At 39.1% G+C, this 21,223-nt stretch overlaps 2 protein-coding genes across 2 annotated transcripts in view; both read right to left on the reverse strand.

Moving 5' to 3' along the window:
- The window catches only part of LOC123952567 (phospholipid-transporting ATPase FetA-like), a 111,574-nt gene that overhangs the window by 30,540 nt on the left and 59,811 nt on the right, over nt 1-21,223 (reverse strand). The window contains exons 12-15 of the mRNA XM_046021836.1: nt 9,293-9,489; nt 6,081-6,289; nt 5,291-5,334; nt 5,052-5,093 (exon numbers count right to left, since the gene is read on the reverse strand). Of these exons, the coding sequence (XP_045877792.1) occupies nt 5,052-5,093; nt 5,291-5,334; nt 6,081-6,289; nt 9,293-9,489 (492 nt within the window). The remainder of the gene's footprint in view (nt 1-5,051; nt 5,094-5,290; nt 5,335-6,080; nt 6,290-9,292; nt 9,490-21,223) is intronic.
- Nucleotides 18,414-19,223, reverse strand: LOC123953536 (non-histone chromosomal protein HMG-14-like). The gene has a single exon (XM_046023881.1). It carries the CDS (start codon nt 19,221-19,223, stop codon nt 18,918-18,920), a length of 306 nt encoding a protein of 101 aa, XP_045879837.1. The 3' UTR covers nt 18,414-18,917.

Here is a 21,223-nt window from a genome sequence, read left to right on the forward strand (position 1 = left end):
ATATGCTAGGACAGAGTCTGACTACAGAGAGAGATTGAAGAATGAAAGAAAGGTGAGGAGTTAGAGACCCCTGTAATTGCCTTTTTACTTATATGGCTCCTCTTCCAGTCTGCCAACTCTTTGAAGGTAGGGAACATGTCTCTTTTGTTTTTCTCCAACCTTTAGCATTTACTCAAAGTCTGACATATGGTTGATAGTATTTTGGACTGGTGGAGACAGATAATGGCTAGAGGATAATGCAAGAATAGTTCTAAGTGCTTTTAAAAATATATGAATAAAAATAAAATATAAAAATTTATTATTAACTTCTCAAACTCAACACACACAAAACAGATAATCATATCGAAAAATGGGCAGAAGATATGAACAGACACTTCTCCAATGAAGACATACAAATGGCTATCAGACACATGAAAAAATGTTCATCATCACTAGCCATCAGGGAGATTAAAATTAAAACAACATTGAGATACCACCTGACACCAGTTAGAATGGCCAAAATTAGCAAGACAGGAAACAATGTGTGTTGAAGAGGATGTGGAGAAAGGGGAACCCTCTTACACTGTTGGTGGGAATGCAAGTAAGTGCAGCCACTTTGGAGAACAGTGTGGAGACTCCTGAAGAAATTAAGAATAGAGCTTCCCTATGACCCTGCAATTGCACTGCTGGGTATTTACCCCAAAGATACAGATGTAGTGAAAAGAAGGGCCATCTGTACCCCAATGTTTATTGCAGCAATGGCTACGGTCACCAAACTGTGGAAAGAACCAAGATGCCCTTCAACGGATGAATGGATAAGGAAGATGTGGTCCATATACACAATGGAGTATTATGCCTCCATCAGAAAGGATGAATACCCAACTTTTGTAGCAACATGGACAGGACTGGAAGAGATTATGCTGAGCGAAATAAGTCAAGCAGAGAGAGTCAAGTATCATATGGTCTCACTTATTTGTGGAGCATAACAAAGAACATGGAGGACATGGGGAGATGGAGAGGAGAGGGAGTTGAGGGAAACTGGAAGGGGAGATGAACCATGAGAGACTATGGACTCTGAAAAACAACCAGAGGGTTTTGAAGGGCCGGGGGGGGGGTGTGGGAGGTTGAGGAACCAGGTGGTGGGTAATAGGGAGGGCACGTACTGCATGGAGCACTGGGTGTGATGCCAAAACAATGAACACTGTTATGCTGTAAATAAAGAAATAAACGAAAAAAAATTATTATTAGTGGTTATCTCTGTTAATGGGCTAAGGGTTATTTTACTGTTTTATTTATTTTAACTACACATTTTATTTTAAATTAATACTCTTTATTTTTTAAATTTTATTTTTTTAAAGATTTTATTAATTCATCTGACAGAGAAAGAGAGAGAGAGAGCACAAGCAGGGAGAGTGGGAATGGGAGAAACAGACTCCCTGCTGAGCAGGGAGCCTGACGCAGGATTCAACTCCAGGACCCTGAGATCATGACCTGAGCTGAAGGCAGATGCCTAACCGACTGAGCCACTCAGGTGCCTAATACTCTTTTTTTTTTTTTTTTTTAAGATTTTGTTTATTTATTCGACAGAGAGAGAGATCACAAGCAGGCAGAGAGGCAGGCAGAGAGAGAGGAGGAAGCAGGCTCCCTGCTGAGTAGAGAGCCCTTCGGGGAGCTTGATCCCAGGACCTGAGATCATGACTTGAGCCAAAGGCAGAGGCTTAACCCATTGAGCTGCCCAGGTGCCCCGCCTAATATTTTTTTTAGAGCAGTATTAGGTTTAGAGAAAAATTAAGCAGAAGTACAGGAGGTTCCCATATACTTTCTCTCCCTCCTCTCTGGAAACCAGGAAACCCTGGTTTCCTCTATTAACAAACATCTCACATTAGTGTAGTATATTTATTACAATCGATGATCCAATATTGATACGTTATTATGATCTAAAGTCTGTAGTTTATACTAGAATTCATCTGCATTGTACAGTTCTATGGGTTTTGAAATATGCATATTTTAATGAATCCACCATGACAGCATTACACAGAATAATTGCACTGCCCTAAAAATCTCGTGTGCTCCACTGCTTCATCTCTCTCTCCACCTCTCCCCAAACCCCTGGCAACCACTGATCTTTTCACTGTCTTTACTGTTTTGTCTTTTCCAGAATGTCATATAGCTGGAATCACACAGTATATGCCTTTTCAGATTGGCTTCTCTCATTTAGCAATATGCTAAGTGAAAATTTAAAGTTCTTCCCTGGGGCACCTGGGTGGCTCAGTCATTAGGCATCTGCCTTTGGCTCAGGTCGACAGTCCCAGGGTTCTGGGAATGTGCCGCACTGGGCTCCCTGCTCAGCAGGAGGCCTGCTTCTCCCTCTCCCACTCACCCTGCTTGTGTTCCCTTTCTCCCCCTGCTTGTGTTCTCCCACTCCCCCTGCTTGTGTCTCTCTCTGTCAAATAAATAAATAAATAAAATCTTAAAAAAAAGTTCTTCCCTGGGGGACCTGGGGGACTCAGTTATTTCAGTGTCTGCCTTCAGCTCCATCATGATCTCAGAGTCCTGGGATCAGCTCTGCATTGGGCTCCCTGCTCAGTGGAGAGTCTGTTTCTCCTTCTCCCTCCACCTGCTTGTGCTCTCTCTCTAATCAATAAATATAATCTTTATTAAAAAAAAGTTCTTCCTTGTGTGTGTATGTATGAAGCTTGATAGCTCATTTCTTTTTACTGCTGCATAACATTCCATTCTATGGATGTACTAAGCATTTTTTTATTTTATTTTTTTAAAAGATTTTATTTATTTATTTGACAGACAGAGATCACAAATAGGCAGAGAGGCAGGCAGGGGTGGCGGGGTGGGGGAAGCAGACTCCCTGCTGAGCAAAGAGCCCGATGTGGGGATTGATCCCAGGACACTGATCCCAGGACCCTGAGACCTGAGCTGAAGGCAGAGGCTTTTAACCCACTGAGCCACTTGGGTGCCCCAGCATTTTTTTAAAGAAAGGGAAAACTTGAGTTAAGGGAAAAGAATCACATTAAGGAGATAACTTTCAGATACTAAGAAAGAGAGGGCATAGGACTGACTGAGGTTCTTGAAGAAGTAGGAAGGATATGGGAAAGAAAGAATTCTCATATAGTTTGGTGGGATTATTAATTGATGCAATCTATCTAGAGAGCAATATGGCAATATTAAATGCATTAAAAATGTGGCCACCCTTTGACCAGCTTGTATTCTCTACAAACTACAACTTTGTTTATATTGCCAAGGTCATTACCAGAGTGCCTGGAAGAGGATTGAAAGCAAAAGAAAGAAAGAAAGAAGAAAGAAGAAAGAAAGGAAGAGAAGGAGAAGGAGAAGGAGGAGAAGGAGAAGGAGAAGGAGGAGGAGAAGGAGAAGGAGGAGAAAGAAGAAGAAGAAGAAGAGAGAAGAAAAGAAGAAAGGAGAAGAAGAAGAAGAGGAAGAGGAGGAAGAGGAGGAAGAGGAAGAGGAAGAGGAAGAAGAAGAAGAAGAAGAAGAAGAAGAAGAAGAAGAAGAAGAGGAAGAGGAAGAAGAAGAGGAAGAAGAAGAAAGATGTTCTTTCCCATTCCCAATATCTTTAGAGAGATATGAATGAGGCAGTAGTTGGGAGCTGGAGTTAGCTATTTGGTACATAAGTCAAGTGGCTAAGGGTTTGGAACTGGTTCTAGAAGGAAAGGGATAGGGTAAGGAGTAACATGAAGGTAAAAGAGAAAGCCCTATGAAGGGATGCTTAAAATCAAATCCATAAACATAAGCTGAGATTTAATACTTGAGAAAATAGTCAAAATGAACCAGCTAGAAATAGGAAGAATGAATAGGAAGATATTTTTATAATTGTGTGAGTTAGGACTATTAAGTATATTACAAATCCTAAAACTATAAAGGAAAAAGACTGACAGACTTGGTCACACACATTAGAAACTTCTACACAGAAAAAAATGATAAACAAAACCCAAAAGACAAAAATGGGGAAAGTAACTGTAATGTATGTGTCAGAGGAAGAGTTGGTGTTTTTACTATATAAAGAGTGCTTTCAAATAAGAAAAAAAGGGCAAAGAGTATGAACAGGCAACTCATAAAATATTATAAATAGGAAATAAAGTGGGAAGGGGAAGGAAAATAAGCACATAAAAATGATTCAATCTGCTTAGTAATCAGAGGAAGTTAAATTACATGAGATGTCATTTTTTACCAATTAAATTTCTAAAGATTAAAAGATGATTAATACCCAGTGCTGATATGGATATGGGAAGAAAAGAATTCTCATATACTTTGGTGAGATTATAAATTGATGCAATCTGTCTAGAGAACAATATGGCAATATTAATGCATTAAAAATGTGGCTACACTTTGACCAGTCAATTTCAATTCTAGGACTTTATTCTAAAGAAATAATTATCAGAAGAAGAGACAAGAATGTATGTACCAAGCTGCTTACCACAATGTTATTTATAATAGCAAAAGAAAATGGAATAAAAATAGGGGATTGTTTAAATAAATTCAGGTACAACAATACTATTGGATATGCCACTCATTCAAAATGATGATGTAGACCTAAATTTACTGACATGGAAACAAGACTACAATATACATCAAGTGCATAAAAAGGAGGGTGAAAATAGCATACATTCTATAATGCTTCCTTATTTTCTTTCTTCTCCTTCCTCCCTTCCTCCCATCCATCCATTCATATGTCTATCATTAGATCTCGATGTATATGTGTGTGCATATACACACATGAAAAATATCTGAAAGAGTATACCTCTAAATTTTACACTGGTTTTCTACAAGGGATTGAGTGACTTTAACTTTCTTCTTCATACATTTCTGTATAGTTTGGACTTTTTTTTATAGTGAGCATAGATTATTTTTTAAACAGAAAGAAACAAAGGTATTTTCATTTTAAAACAGATTTCGAAAAAGAATTAAGAATGCAAGGAATTCTTGGGATGCCTGGGTGGCTCAGTCAGGTAAATGTCTGCCTTCAGCTCAGGTCATGATCCTGGAGTCTTGGGTTCGAGTCCTGCATCAGGCTCCTTGCTCAGCAGGGAGCCTGCTTCTTCCTCTGCCCCCTGCTTGCGTTCTCTCTCTTTCTCTGACAAAATCTTAAAAAAAAAACAACACAAATCCAAATCCCCTCAAATAAACATAGGCCATTTGTACCATGCTTCCTGATATTATGGGGCCAATAAAAGCTTTACTATTTCAGGAGCTAAGGGACTCCCAATTTGTGTCAATTATGTTGCTATGCAGCACAGCCTTAGCTCCCACATGCATTTCACAGGAAGCTGCAATCACTCACCTCAGAGACTTCTACCCTCTGTCCATTCTTGTCATAGCCACAACCTGTTGGTAAGGAAACAGAGCAGAGACTTGGCAAGAGTTTTATTTTATTTATATATTTTTATTTATTTGACAGAGAGAGAGAGAGAGAGACTCACTGTCTCGAGAGAGAGAACACAAGCAGGGTGAGTGGGAGAGGGAGAAGCAGGTCCCCTGCAGAGCAGGGAGCCCAATGTGAGACTCAATCCCAAGACCCTGGGGTCATGACCTGAGCTGAAGTCAGATGTACTGACTGAGCCACCCAGGTGCCCCTTGGCAAGGGTTTTAAAGAAAGGTTTAAATTTTTTTGTTGTGGTAAAATACATGTAACATAAAATGTTAACTATTATTTAGTGTACAATTCAGTGGCATTCATTATGTTCCTTTGATAGCTTCTCTCAAGCCTGCTTATTGGTCTGAAGTGGAACCAGCAGCTTCGTCAACATGCTGGTTTCTCCATCTGATTTAGTATGAGTGAACTGACACTCTTAAGACATCAGGAATACCTTGAGGACAGAGATTAAGTCTTGTACATCTTGGTATTTCCAATTTCCAACACAATGGTTTACCTCTATAAGGTGTTAAATAAATGCTTTTTGGTAAGCAGGTAAATGGAGTCGGGGTCTTTGCCTAGCGAATAGGGAAGGCTGAAGATTAAGAGGTAAATGTGAATTTCAGAGGCATATAGATTTAGAGGGAGATTACGCTTGGAAACAATTTGCAAGGTAGAATTTCCCTAGGACTCAGGGAAAGCAGGAAGGCATGCATACCATAGGTTATCCCATTAATAGAACACTTATTGAAAATCATGATGTTCTGAGTCAGTGTTCCGGTTTTGTCGGAGAACACATATTTGACCTGGCCAAGTTCCTCATTAAGGGTGGTGGTGCGAGCCTGTGCTGGTGTGTTCTTTGGTGCGTAATACATCTTCCGATCCCAGTTGATGTAGCAACTGTTGCCCAATCTTATTATCTCAACACTAAAGAAAACAAGAAAAGGAGGGTCCTAGGTCAGAAGAGATCAAATACATCATCCTGGTTTCCTTCTTAACAGTCCTATGATAGGTCAGGGTGAGGACCTGAAAATCAGAGTATCTTTCTTGGGAACCTACCACGGATTTTGAAGGACTCTTCCCACCAGCCAACCCAATGTAATTCTGATTTTGACCATTATTATTCAGGGCTTTACCACCTGAGACATACTTAATTTTGCTGAGGCATAACCCCTTTTCATTTTTTCTTCTTCCAAAACATACCCAGGAAAAGTAAAATATTTTGAATTTCTGCAGTAATGCAAAGCCTGACAGAATTAAGAACTAACTACTAAAAGGTTGCCTAGGTTAAATTAGAGGATTACTGTGACTGTCATGTAAGTCCGTGGTGAAGAAGAGAGAGAAACTTGAAACACTCAGAAACTTCTTTGTACATAAGAAGGGAAGGATGTCTGAAAATTAGAAAGAGCTGATTATGAAAGCTGACCTGATAAATTTCCTAACAGACTCAATCTGCCTGTGGGGTAGCTTCTCCCTCACTGCCAACCCTAATAGTGTCCTCCTTACTTTATCTGAATTTTCCCTATTGCCTTTGTCACATTCCTCTTCTATTCCAAGTAAGGTACATTATAGATTCTTGATGGTTAACAAGCATCTTTCTTTTAAAGCAGTTAAGATTTTTAAGGGATCTCCTTCCTATCATCATTCATGCTTAATGTGTGTTAGTTTCGATTGCTTCTAAGAGACAGCTGCATTGAGCAATGTGGATTTTTTTATTTCAGGTGAGGTGGGAGGGTTCTAGCCCACATTATTGACTACTAGACCTCATGCACTGACTCTTGATCCCTCCCTTCCTTGCCATACTAACCAACACAGCAATTTCTCTAAACCCAAACATTCAATCAGATTATTTCTATCCTTAGAAAGGTCTTTCCGGCTTTTAGGATAAAATCCAGACTACTTGTCCTGGAGCTTAAGGCTCTCTAGGATCTGATATTAAATTACCATCCAATATTTTATCCTAGGCTACTCACTGTTCCCTGACAGTGTTCCCTGACTAGATCAAGCTTTTAAAAAACACCAAACCTTCATACAAACTGATCTTTCTGTTTGCAATATTGTTTTGCTATTTTTTTTAAAGATTTTATTTATTTATTTGACAGAGAGAGATCACAAGTAGACAGAGAGGCAGGCAGAGAGAGAGAGAGGGAAGCAGGCTCGCCACTGAGCAGAGAGCCCGATGTGGGACTCGATCCCAGAACCCTGAGATCATGACCTGAGCCGAAGGCAGCGGCTTAACACACTGAGCCACCCAGGCGCCCCTTGTTTTGCTATTTTGACTTGGTGAATTCTACTCTTTTCTCAAATATCAGTTTGATTATTACTTTTTGGAAATCCCCAAGGTTCTCCAAGTAGAATCAACCCATTTCTCTTCTAGTCTCTCACAGCAGTCCCATACATATTCCTATTACATCATTTTCTATATTGTGCCATAATTTTTAAAAGATTTTATTTATTTATTTGGCAGAGAGAAGCACATTCAGAGAGGGAGCACAAGCCGGGGGAGGGGCAGAAGGAGAAACAGGCTCTCCACTGAGTGGAGAGCCTGATATGGGGCTCCATCTCAGGACCCTGGGATCATGACCTGAGCTGGAGGCAGAGGCTTAACCTACAAAGCCACCCAGGTGCCCCTGTACCATAATTTTTAAAGTATCTGTTTCCATGGCTATGTTATAAGCTTATCTAGAGAAGCAGCTGTCTTGTTATTCATGCTTCTATTTCTAGCACCTATTATAGTGCTTGGCACATACTAGGTGCTCAATAAATATTAAATTAATAAGATAATTTTGTCACTTAAGGTGCTTTTCAGGTTGGACTGTCACAGTGCAGAGCTTAGGAAACTTGGAAAGAAGGATACGAAAATGTGTCTGGGTGCATATGTGTGAAAGGGAATGATGAAATCAGAAAAAGGAGATCAGAGTAAAAATTTATCTATTTCAGATTTTTGTCCATGCAAAGGAGGAGGAAACACCCTTTTCTGTGCCAACTTTTAGAAACCAGAATTTAGGTCATAATTATACCTATCTACCGTTTGCCACATTGTTTCTATGGGAAAACAAATGTGAGTTCTGATTAACTGATTTACAAATGAATATTTGGAACCTATCTCATTGATTAACTAGTGGCTCCCTGGCTTGTGCTTTAGCATCACCCAATTTCTGTATATTTTTTCTAATTATTGTATGGTTTTATATGTCTTATTTAGCCTATTTTTTTTAAAGATTTCATTTATTTATTTGACAGAGAGAGATACAGCGAAAGAGGGAACACAAGCAGGGAGAGTGGGAGAGGGAGAGGGAGAAGCAGGCTCCCCATGGAGCAGGGAGCCCAGGACTCTGGGATCATGACCTGAGCTGAAGGCAGATGCTTAATGACTGAGCCACTGAGGTGCCCCTAGTCATTTACATTATAAGCCATTTGAGTGTAGGGATGATTTTCATTTGTATAACTCACATAGTATCTAGCACAGTATTCTGGATATGAAAGCATTTACACAATTTCTAGACTTTTTTTTTAACACTTGGACAAGAAGTTTGGCAGTTTCTTATCTTTTTTTTTTTAAGATTTATTTATTTATTTGAGAGAGAGAGAGTAAGAGAAGCACAAGCAGAAGGGAGCCAGGAAGAGGGAGAGAGAATCCCAAGGGTACTCCACATTGAGTGTGAAGCCAGATGTGGGGCTCAATCTCAGGACCTTGAAATCATAACCCGAGCTGAAACCATGTTGGTCTTTTAACTGACTGCGCCACCCAGGCATCCCTACCTCTAGACATTTCCCAGAGTGTTTTGTACACTGGGTACTGTGGGAAGGAAACAGTTAAAAAGCATGCAATCTATGTTTTCTAAACATTCACAGTCTATTTGGTAAGTTAAGCAGGAAGCAAAAAGTCAGTTCCTCCTCCTATAACACAAAGTGGCCAGAAAAGCCTACCTGACATAAAGGGAAATGGGCACCATAGTGTTGAGAATAATGAAGTAGGACCAGAATGTGAGGATGGCAGAGACAACTGACGAAGACACATATTCTTCCCATGGTAGAAAATCCTGGAAGTAGTAGCCTTTCTCATTCTCCCAAATGCCATGCCCAATTGCTAGGATAAAACACATGCCGCCTAAAAACAGGAAAATCTGAAAAATCAAAAAAAGAATTAACATCTCGTCCAAGACATATGCTGCTTCAGATCTACCTTTTGGAGACTTATCTCTCAACAAACTTCTCTCTCTTCTTGGAGGTCAGGGGGGCCCTATAGTTCATAGGCTCTAACCAGTACTACCCAGGACAGAAAAAAAAAAAAAAAAGCCCAGCAGGAAGCATCTTTGGGACTTTGAAGGGAAATAAAAGTAACTAAACTAGGGGAGCCTGGGTGGCTCAGTCATTAAGCATCTGCCTTCAGCATAGGTCATGATCCCAGGGTCTGCTCAGTGGGAAGCCTGCTTCTCCATCTCCCACTCCCCTGCTTGTGTTCCCTCTCTTGCTGTGTCTCTCTCTGTCAAATAAATAAATAAAATCTTAAAAAAAGTAACTAAACTATATCAAACACTTATTAAGTATTAGCAACTGTGCTGAGAACTTTATGTATATTATTTAATTTAATATTTACAAAACCTCTTTTTTAGTAATAGATAAGGTATTTGATATTAAAAACAGAAAAGTACTTTTCCTAAAGTTACTTTGCTGCTAACTAGCATGGAACCCAATGCGGGGCTCAATCTTATGACCTGAGATCATGACCTGAGCTAAAACCAAGAGTCAGCTGCTTAACTGACTGCACCACCCAGATGCCCCTAAAGATGATACCTTCTTACCCAAGATCATCGTTCCAAATTAGCTCAACCTGCCATCAGGTTGAGAGAGAAAAGGGTAAAGAGGGGCAAGAAAGGAAAAAAGACAAATTTGAGAATGATGTTTAGAAAAGAAGTTTGGGAAGAGGAGATAATCTTCCTGAACTCATTTTACAAGGCCAGCATTACCCTGGTACCAAAGCCAGACAAAGACACTACAAGAGAAAAAAACAATAAGCCAATATCCTTGGTGAATATAGATGCAAAACTTCTCAACAAAATACTAGCAAACCAAATTCAACAACACATTTAAAGGATCAAACATTGTGATCAATTGGGATTTAGACACTAATGAAAGAAAGTGAAGATACAATAAATGGAAAGATATTCTATGTTCATGGATTGGAACAATAAACATTGTTAAATTCTACTACCCAAAGCTATCTATAGAGTCAATGTAATGCCTATCAAGATTCCAATGGTATTTTTTTTCACAGAAATAGAAAAAATAATCCTAAAATTTCTATAGAACCCTAAAAAACTGTGAATAGCCAAAATAATCTTGAGAAAGAAAACTAAGCTAGATGCATCACATGTCCTCATTTCAAACTATATTACCAAGCTATACTAATCAAATCAGTATGGGTGCCTCAGTTGGTTAAGTGGCTACCTTTGGCTCAGGTCATGATCCCAGTGTCCGGATCGACCCCCACATCGGGCTCTTTGCTCAGTGGGAAGCCTGCTTCTCCCCTGCCTGCCTCTGTCTCTGCTTGGAGCTTGCTCTCCACCACCCCACCGTGTCACATAAACAAAAGCTTAAAACAAAAAACAAAAACAACAGTATGATACTGGCATAAACACAGACATATACAGCAATGGAACAGAGTCAAGAGTCCAGAAATAAACCCATGCACATAAGGCCAACTGATACTGGACAAGGGAGGCAAGAATACTCAATGGAGAAAAGACAGACTCTTCAATAAATGGTGCTGGAAAAACTAGATAATCATATGTAAAAGAGTGAAACGGGACCCCTATCTTATACCTCTCACAAAAAATTTACTCAAAATGGATTAAAGACTTAAATGTAAGACCTGAAACCATAAAATTCTTAGGAAAAAAACAGAAAAAGCTCTCTGACAGCAGTCTGGCAATGATTTTATGGATGTGACAACAAGCAACAAAAGCAAAAATGAGTAAGTGGGATTACATCAAATTAAAGTCTTCTGCACAACGAAAGAAATGATTGACAATAAAAAGGAAATCTATGGAGAAAAAGAAGATATTTGCAAATCATGTATCCGAAAAGAGGTTAATATCCAAAATACATATGGGAGTCATGCAACTCAACAGCAAACAGAAAAAAAGCAAATAATTCAATTAAACAAAGGGCAAAGGACCTAAATAGATAAGAGGTTTCTTTCTTTTTAAAAATTTTTTATTTTTTTATAAATATATAATGTATTTTTATCCCCAGGGGTACAGGTGAGGTTTCTTTTTTAATTAAAATTTCTTTTAAGATTTTATTTATTTATTTGCAAGGGAGAGAGAGTATGGGTGAGGAGCAGAGGGAGAAGGAGAAGCAGACTTCCTATTGAGCAGAGAGCTGTACATGGGGCTCCATCTCAGGACCCTGAGATCATGACCTGAGCTGAAGGTAGGCATTTAACCGACTGAGCCGTCCAGGCACCCCAATAATAGGTTTCAAATATTTGTTTCATATTTAGATTTCAAATGACCAAAGGTATGTGAAAAGATACTCAACATCATTAATTATCAGGGAAATGCAAATCCAAACCACAATGAGATGTCACCTTAGAAAAGCTATAATCAAAGAGTGTTAGAATGGCTGTAATAAAAAAAAAGAGATAACACATACTAGGGGGGATGTACACTGTTGATGGGAATGTAAATTGGTACAGCCACTCTGAAAACAGTTCAGATGCTCCTGAGAAAATTAAAACTAGAACTACCATATGATCTAGTAATTCCACTTCTGAGTATATATCCAAAGGAAATTAAATCACTATCTTGAGGAGTTATCTCTACCCCCATGTTCACTGTGCCATTATTTACAAAAGCCGAAACATGGAAATCACCTAAGTGTCTGCTGACAGATGAACAGATAAAGAAAATGTGTTACACACACACACACACACACACACACACAGAGAGGAATACTAGTCAACCATAACAAAGAAGAAAATTCTGCTATTTGTGACAACATGGATGAACCTTGATGGCATTATGCTAAGTGAAATAAGCCAGAGAAAGACAAATACTCTGATACTCTACATGTGGAATTTAAAACAAAAACAAAGTCCCATAAAAACAGACAGCAGATTGGTGGTTGCTAGGGGCTAAGGGTAGGTGAGGAGGAATAGGGTGAAGGGGGTCAAAGAGTACAAAGTTCCAGTTATATTTAAGTTCTGGAGATGTAATGAACAGCATGGTGACTAGGCTTAACAATCCTGTATTGTATATTTGAAAGTCGCTGAGAGAGTAGATCTTAAAAGTTCTTACCACCAAACTAACAAACAAAAGAATTATACCTCTTTGAGGTGATGAATATGTTAACTATCCTTATTGTGGTAATTACTTCACTATATATTTGACATATGCATGTATCAAATCACTGTACAGTACACCTTAAACTCATACATTACATGCCAATTATATCTTAAAGATAAAAAAATCAAAAAATTTTATATGAATGGAATCATATAATATATGTTCTTTTTTTGACAGCTTCTTTTGCTCAGCATAATTTTTTTATTTTGGGATTTATTTACGTTTTTGCATCTACTGATAGTTCATTTATTTTTATTGCTGAGTAGCCTTCTATTGTATGGATATTGCACAATTTGTTTACTAATTTGTTGGACATTTGAGTTTTTCCAGTTTATGGCTATTGCAAAGAGCTGTGCCAAACACGTGTGTACAAGATTTTACATGGATATATGCTTTTATTTCCTTAGTAAATATTTAGAATTGGACTTGCTGGATCCTATAGTAAATTTATATTTAACTTTTTAGGAAACTGCTAAATGCTTTCCAAAGTTGTTGTAGAACAACAACTTTGTAACGTTCCACTTATGTTAGATGCCCACATACCTTTAGAGCAGACAGGTATGATGTTACTGTTGAACCATTTCTAAGTCTACTCAATGGTCTTCACACCTGTGCACTTTGTCACAAAGTGTAACTAGCTCAAAGCAACACATTCCCACTGCTAGATGGCTGGAGTTCTCATCTTTGAGTTGCTGATGGGTAAAGTATTTGTTTTTGAGGGGAAAGTCTTTGAGGACAAGTGTATAAAAGGCAGAAGGAGTAGGTCTGAGACCATTCTCAGAAAATGAGATTTTAAAAAACTTTCTATTATGAAAAATTAAGTTATATAAATGGTATAATGAATACCTATGTACCCACCACTCAGTTTCAACAACTCTCAATTCATTGCCAGTCTTACTTCATTTAAACCTCCTCTTCCCCTTTTCTTAAAAAAATTTTTTTTTAATTTTTAAGAAATATTTTATTTATTTGACAGAGAGAAATCACAACTAGGCAGAGAGGCAAGCAGAGAGAGAGGAGGAAGCAGGCTCCCGGCGGAGCAGAGAGCCTGATGTGGGGCTCGATCCCAGGACCCTGGGATCATGACCTGAGCCGAAGGCAGAGGCTTTAACCCACTGAGCCACCCAGGTGCCCCTTAAAAAAAATTTTTTTTTAAAGATTTTATTTATTTATTTGACAGAGATCACAAGTAGGCAGAAAGGCAGGCAGAGAGAGATGGGGGGAGAAGCAGGCTCTCCGCTGATCGAGTCCCACTGCGGAACTCGATCCTAGGACCCTGAGATTATGACCTGAGCCGAAGGCAGAGGCTTAACCCACTGAGCCACCCAGGCACCCTCCTTTTCCCCTTTTAAGCAAATTTCTCACATTATATAATTTTATCTGTTTAATATATACCTTTAAAGGGTATTATTTAAATACATAACCACAATGCTTTTATCACTTAAAAATTAAAAGTAAATCCTTAGTGTCATTCAATATTTGAGATTTGAGTGTTGAATGAGTAATGGGATGGGGGAGAACCAAACAGAGGAAGACTGAAAAAAAAAATTAAAACCTGCTTTTATTTCTAGCCAAACGCAGATTCGTACTGAGTAGCTGAGCTCTTTGTGATGGTCTCTTTGGGGCTATAAAACCATTTCTTCTCAATCTTATTTCTATTTCTTTCTCCTTCTCTTCAATGAGTCATGTGAATGCAAAGCTGTCTTCATTATTCAGATCAAACCTCAATGACGAATTCTATTGGTCCCACCTTCCTTTTTGGATAATCTATGTGGCCAGCATTAACTTTGAGTCCACATTTGGCACTATTTCATCAGCTCCAGTGGGAGAAAATGGGGAAGGTAAAAGAATAAATTATTATTTATAAATAGAGATTTATTTATAATTTATTTATTTGTTATAAATTATTAAAATAAATTATTTCTTTCAAAGCTGTGGGAAAATATTACAGGGGAACTTCAACCTGCTCCATCTCGGTTGCCTGGATAACTGAGAATTACCCATGATTTCTAGTGATGTGCCCTGCCTCTACTGTGGGACCATGAGTCCCCCAGGACCAGTTCTTTCTGCTCAGATTAAGCCACCAGAAAGGAAAATTACCTCTATGAGACAAATCCCATAGGGCAGAGCTTCCCTCAGTGTGAGTCCTGTAGGGGCAGGACACAGTCTGCTCTTTCCTCATTCCCAGAACTTTTCCTGCTATCCCAAGGCTTTCTAAGCCCTTGCAGATGTTCTATGTCTCTTATTGTGATGGAATTTATTGGTATGTAGTCTCTAACACTTCACCTTGCTTCTTTTCTACAGTTAGAAACAAATAAGAAATTGGTTGTGGCTACAAACCCCCAGGTTGCTTGTTTATTATCAGAGCCAGTCAGATCCAAGAAGAGCAGACAGCGTTCCATTTCACAAAAAGTAGTACCAGTAAATGCTCAGAGATACTCAATTTTGTCACTGTGGACAAAACTAACAGAGAACTACTAAGGATGTCCCTGTCACAGGGGAGCCCCCAGGTTTCACAGGCAGCTGTAAACAAAAAGTATTCCTTGGTCCTTTGACCTTCACATCTGCACTTTTCATTGTTCCTTACCCCAAAAACATATCCTAGATTTATCTTGAAAGAAGTTGCTGTGGCTGATATCGAAGAGGTTACTGCCTATGTTCTCCTCTAGGATTCTGATAGATTCCTGTCTCATGTTGAGGTCTTTTATCCATTTCGAGTTTATCTTTGTGTACGGTGTAAGAGAATGGTCGAGTTTCATTCGTCTACAGATCGCTGTCCAGTTTTCCCAGCACCATTTATTGAAGAGACTGTCTTTTTTCCATTGAATATTTTTTCCTGTTTTGTTGAAGATTATTTGACCATAGAGTTGAGGGTCCATATCTGGGCTCTCCACTCTGTTCCACTGGTCTATGTGTCTGTTTTTATGCCAGTACCATGCTGTCTTGGTGATCACAGCTTTGTAGTAAAGCTTGAAATCTCCAAAGGCCAAGGAAACAAAAGCAAAAATGAACTTTTGGGACTTCATCAAGATCAAAAGCTTCTGCACAGCAAAGGAAACAGTCAACAAAACAAAAAGGCAACCCACGGAATGGGAGAAGATATTTGCAAATGACAGTACAGACAAAATGTTAATATCCAGGATCTATAAAGAACTTCTCAAACTCAACACACACAAAACAGATAATCATATCAAAAAATGGGCAGAAGATATGAACAGACACTTCTCCAACAAAGACATACAAATGGCTATCAGACACATGAAAAAATGTTCATCATCACTAGCCATCAGGGAGATTCAAATTAAAACAACATTGAGATACCACCTGACACCAGTTAGAATGGCCAAAATTAGCAAGACAGGAAACAACGTGTGTTGGAGAGGCTGTGGAGAAAGGGGAACCCTCTTACACTGTTGGTGGGAATGCAAGTTAGTGCAGCCACTTTGGAGAACAGTGTGGAGATTCCTCAAGAAATTAAGAATAGAGCTTCCCTATGACCCTGCAATTGCACTGCTGGGTATTTACCCCAAAGATACAGATGTAGTGAAAAGAAGGGCCATCTGTACCCCAATGTTTATTGCAGCAATGGCTACGGTCGCCAAACTGTGGAAAGAACCAAGATGCCCTTCAATGGATGAATGGATAAGGAAGATGTGGTCCATATACACAATGGAGTATTATGCCTCCATCAGAAAGGATGAATACCCAACTTTTGTAGCAACATGGACGGGACTGGAAGAAATTATGCTGAGCGAAATAAGTCAAACAGAGAGAGTCAAGTATCATATGGTCTCACTTATTTGTGGAGCATAACAAATAACATGGAGGACATGGGGAGATGGAGAGGAGAGGGAGTTGAGGGAAACTGGAAGGGGAGATGAACCATGAGAGACTATGGACTCTGAAAAACAACCAGAGGGTTTTGAAGAGGCGGGGGGGTGGGAGGTTGAGGAACCAGGTGGTGGGTAATAGGGAGGGCACGTACTGCATGGAGCACTGGGTGTGATGCCAAAACAATGAACACTGTTATGCTGTAAATAAACAAACAAACAAAAAATATATCCTGGATTTCTGGCACCACTAAAGTTTCAAACACTCTGCTTCTTTACTCAATAGACACACTCTAACTTAATAGAGTGGGGTTAGAAAGCAGTGTCACTGTGAGCTCTGGTCCCTGGGGAGAGAGAGGGGATCAAACTGCAGCTCAGTTGTGGGCTCATAAGGAAGCAATTTTGCTAAATATGCTTCTTGTATCTGCCAGATTTTCCCCTAAGAAACATTTCCAAAAATGAAGAAAATGAAGTGTTTAAACCAGGTAAGATTTGTGCTGCAGCTTCAAGAACTGAGAGTGCATTACATCTAATTACGTTAACAATCTCCTGGCAATAAATACCCTATAAACAAAACTACAGCGCTGACAAGAACTTAGCTAATTCAAGAACATTTCCTCATTTAGTAACCATTCAAAGGGTATTTCCTGAGCATTATTTTGTGCAAGGCACTTCCAAGAATATAGAGATGAATATGACCTAATTTCTACCTTAGAGGTTCATAATTTGGTAGCTCAGATATTCATTCATTTTCTTCATGAACTCAACAAAGAATAGTAAAGCTCTGTTATGTATCAGGCATAGTTCTAGAGACTGAAGATGAGGTAGTAAAAACAACAACAAAAAAAAGGACAATGTCTTTACTCTCAAAGTTTACACTGCTGTGGAGATAGGTGGCCAAGATAGGAAGTTAAAAAAAAATTAACTAGTGCTAAGTGCTATGATGAAAATAAAACAGGTTAACAGGATAAAGAAGGTCTTGGTGGGAGTGACTACTTTAGACAGAAAAGAGGTTTCTTTGAAAAGGTGGCATTGAACGATGAACAAGAAACAAGCCCTGCAAAGATTTGAGGCAGGCCTTGACAGCAAGGGTAAAAGTCTTAAGATAGTAACAGGTTTGTTTTTTCACTTGATTTGTAGTTTTCCTGGATATAGATTTCTAGGTCAAAATAACTTTCATTAAGACCTTTGAAGGGATGATCCTACTAATTTCTAGACCCAGTTATATGGGTAGGAAATCTGGTACCAATCTAATTCTCAGTTTTTGGTTGGTATCTTATTCTTATCCTTGTGAAAATTTTGAGGGACTTCTCTATACCCTTGAAGCTCTAAAATTCATGATGCTTATTGTACACTTTAGATCTGAAACTCATATCCTTTTTGAATTCTAGGAAATATTCTTCTATTATTTCTTGACAATGCTGTCCCCTTCATTTTCTCTTCCTAATACTCCCGGTAGATGAATTTGGGGGCTGCTGGTTTGGTTCTCTATTAAAAAGAAGTATTTGTCTCATACATTTTATCTCTATCTTTTTATTAGAGAGTTCTTTGACTCTTTATTTCAGCCCTTTTTTTTTCATAACTGAGTTTTTATTGGTTGTTCTGAGGATCAGTATAGACATTTCAATTTGTACACAATTCCTAACATACATACCAAAAATCTTAAAAATCACGTAGTTGTGATTCTTTTCTAAAAGTTATTCCAGTGACCTTCCAGCTTAAAATTTGGAGGCAATTTTTCCTTAACAGTGTATCAAGTACCAATAGATTCAAATGCTGATACACTGTTACAGTGTTAAGTCCCATTAATTCACAGTTTAATATCATATACACTACATACTCAAATTTTCAATCTTGCACAGCACATTAACAGAGTTACTAGGAAAATTGGACTACCATGACCAAGATGTTACAGAGTGCACAAGAATTCTGACAGGGAGAGCCAAGATCTAGGAGTGGTTTTCTTTAGGCAACAATTCTACCAAAACAACATGGGAAAAGGAGTAATTTAAAATATTCAAGACATATTAAATGCACGACTGACTCCAAATTGCCGTTTAGTATGCTGGGAATTACAGGATATAAAAACTACCCCATCTATGGAATGTTGAGCTGACACCCAAGACAATCAAAGTCTCCCACATTCAATATCCCACTATTTTCTGGTTGTACCAAAAAATAAACAACCAGCAAATGATTTCACCTCTTAAAGCATTTACACTTAAAAAATGGGATGAGGTGGGATTCCCTCCTTCTTAAAAATGCTTCTAGAGCTACTAAAAAACTTGCATTTACAAAATAGTTGATAAAAATATTCTTCTGGATTGTACAAGAAGGGAGACAGGGACCACTGATAAGACATGGTATGTGATATTAATCAGACTTGGCTTCTTTCTCTCCTGCTTCATCGGATGCTGGACTCTCCTCATTTTTAGTTTCTCCGTTTTCTGCAGGTAAGTCCTCTTTCGTTTCTTGGTTAGCCACTTCAGCCTGTTTTCCCTTTGCTCCCCTTTTCCCCTTTGTTTGCACTTTTTTGTCTGAAGATTTATCCTTTGCGGCCGCCTTCTTGGGCTTCGCTTCCACTTTCACAGGCGCGGGCTTCACGGACAACCGCGCCGACCTCCTCTTGGGCTTCTCCTTCGCTGCGCCCTCGGTGGAGCTCACCTTCCTCTTGGGCATCGTGGCGGCGGGGCGGGCGAGAGCCTTCGCGAAGCTGGGCTGCCTGGCTGCTGCCGCTCCTCCAGCCGCCCGAGCTGCTGCGACCCACCGCGGGGGCGGTGGGAAAACCCTATTTCAGCCCTTTTATTGGCTTTTTAAATTTCAGCTATTTTTACTTCCCGAAATTCTTTTCTATTGCTCTTAGATTGATTTTTTCTTTTTCCATTTTTTAAGCAACCCTATTCTTACTTTATTTATGCAATTGTGTCTTCTAAGAATAGTAATAAGAATTTTTGGAAGTTCTTTTCCTTTCTCTGAATTGTGTCTTTTCTGGGGTCAGTTATTCCATTTGTTCATCCTCATCCTTCTCTTTTGTGTTCCTGGTTTCCTTCTAGTCCACTTAAAAATATGAGTAAAAGAGCAGTTTAATCATTATAGGTTGGTTTGGTTTCTTTTGGTAAATTGTGCTTCCCCAGTAGGCCACTCTCCTGAATGGGAACATGGAAGCATGTGTTTTGTGTAGGTAGGCAGTATGTGTTATTGATGGAGCTCACCTTCAGGAGCACAAGGAGCATTCAAGCACATTTAAGCCCCATAACTACCTACCTACCTACCTGCCTGCCTACATGAGCTATGCTATTTATTTATTTGAGAGAGAACAAGAGAGTATGTGTGCATGTGTTGGGGAGGAGCAAAGGGAGAGAGAGAGAACCCCAAGCAGGCTCCCTGCTAAGTGAGAAGCCTGCTGCAGGGCTTGATCCCAGGATCCACGAGATCATGACCTGAGCCAAAATCACAACCAACTGAGCCACCCAGGTACCCTGCCCCTTGAATTTAAAATAAAATGGGTTTTACTCTAAAGTGATGTGATACCCACATTAGAAGCACTAGTGCTCTGAGAAACGTTGTTAAATTTCCTTAGAAAGCAGTTCTCTTGTCTGAGACTAGACGGCAAATACATTTGTTATTGCTATATACACGCTATAGGGGTGGCAGGGTGGTACAAAGGGCCAACTGTTGCCCATGTTGTTTTATGGGCAGTTTTAAAATTAATTATCCCAAATCATTATCCCACCTACCCCTTCTGTTCTCCATACCTGCTGATGCTAGCTTGGAGCAATTACCGAGCTCTATCAAGAAGAATGCATTTGCACTGAAGTTTCACTACTCTGGTTTATCTATCAATATCATCGATCTACTTTCTGCTTCCAAAAACTCAACACCTTGGGTCTGCTGATGGTTCATCCCATCAGGGCTCTTAGGTATTTACTTCCTGTTTGTACTTCTTTACAGTCATTTCATTAAGCTTCTCAATGTTCTTCTTAAACTGGATGCCCAAAACTGAACACAGTAGCCCATAATATTTCATACTTTCTGAAGGAAAGATTGCATGAACGACCATAGAAATATAGGAATTTATAGCAACTACTCTGCCAGCTTAGCTGCCCCCAGCATTTCCACGGACTCTCTGTTGCCTCTATCTTGTGAGAACCTGAACAGGGAACTATATTCTCTCTCTCTGGAGACCCTCACCGCTGGTACCTCAATACTCCTGCTCTAATCTGCACTGGAGTTCTCTAGGTTTGCTATTCACCTATCTTCCTAGGATTCCCTTTCACTTGTCCCCATGTTTTCAGGCTTCTATAATCTTTTTTCTTCATATACTTTCTTGTTTTGCTTAAGTATACATATTAGGAGCTTCATAAGAGGAAAGACATGACGAATGAATAAAATTTTTTGAGGCTTTACGATATGGATATTTCTTTATACTTGAATTTTATCAATAGCTTCCCTAGATTTAGAATTACAGGTTACACATAATTTTCTCACACACCTTTGAAGGCATTGAGATTTATCTTCTGCTGTTGCTGTTGAGAAGGTTAATGCTATTCTAATTTTTGATCCTGGTTTATGACCGTTTATTCTTCTCCGGAAGCTTATGGGGTTTGCTTTTTAGTTTTAAAATTTCTTCATATGTGGCAATCTGCCTTTTAAACAGGACTTGTCCGTCTAACAGATGT

The sequence above is a fragment of the Meles meles genome, chromosome 11 (assembly GCF_922984935.1).
Source record: "Meles meles chromosome 11, mMelMel3.1 paternal haplotype, whole genome shotgun sequence".
Taxonomy (NCBI): Eukaryota; Metazoa; Chordata; class Mammalia; order Carnivora; family Mustelidae; genus Meles; species Meles meles.

Coding starts and splice junctions, on each gene's coding strand:
- LOC123953536 (XM_046023881.1), bottom strand. CDS start 19,223: ATGCCCAAGAGGAAGGTGAGCTCCACCGAGGGCGCAGCGAAGGAGAAG.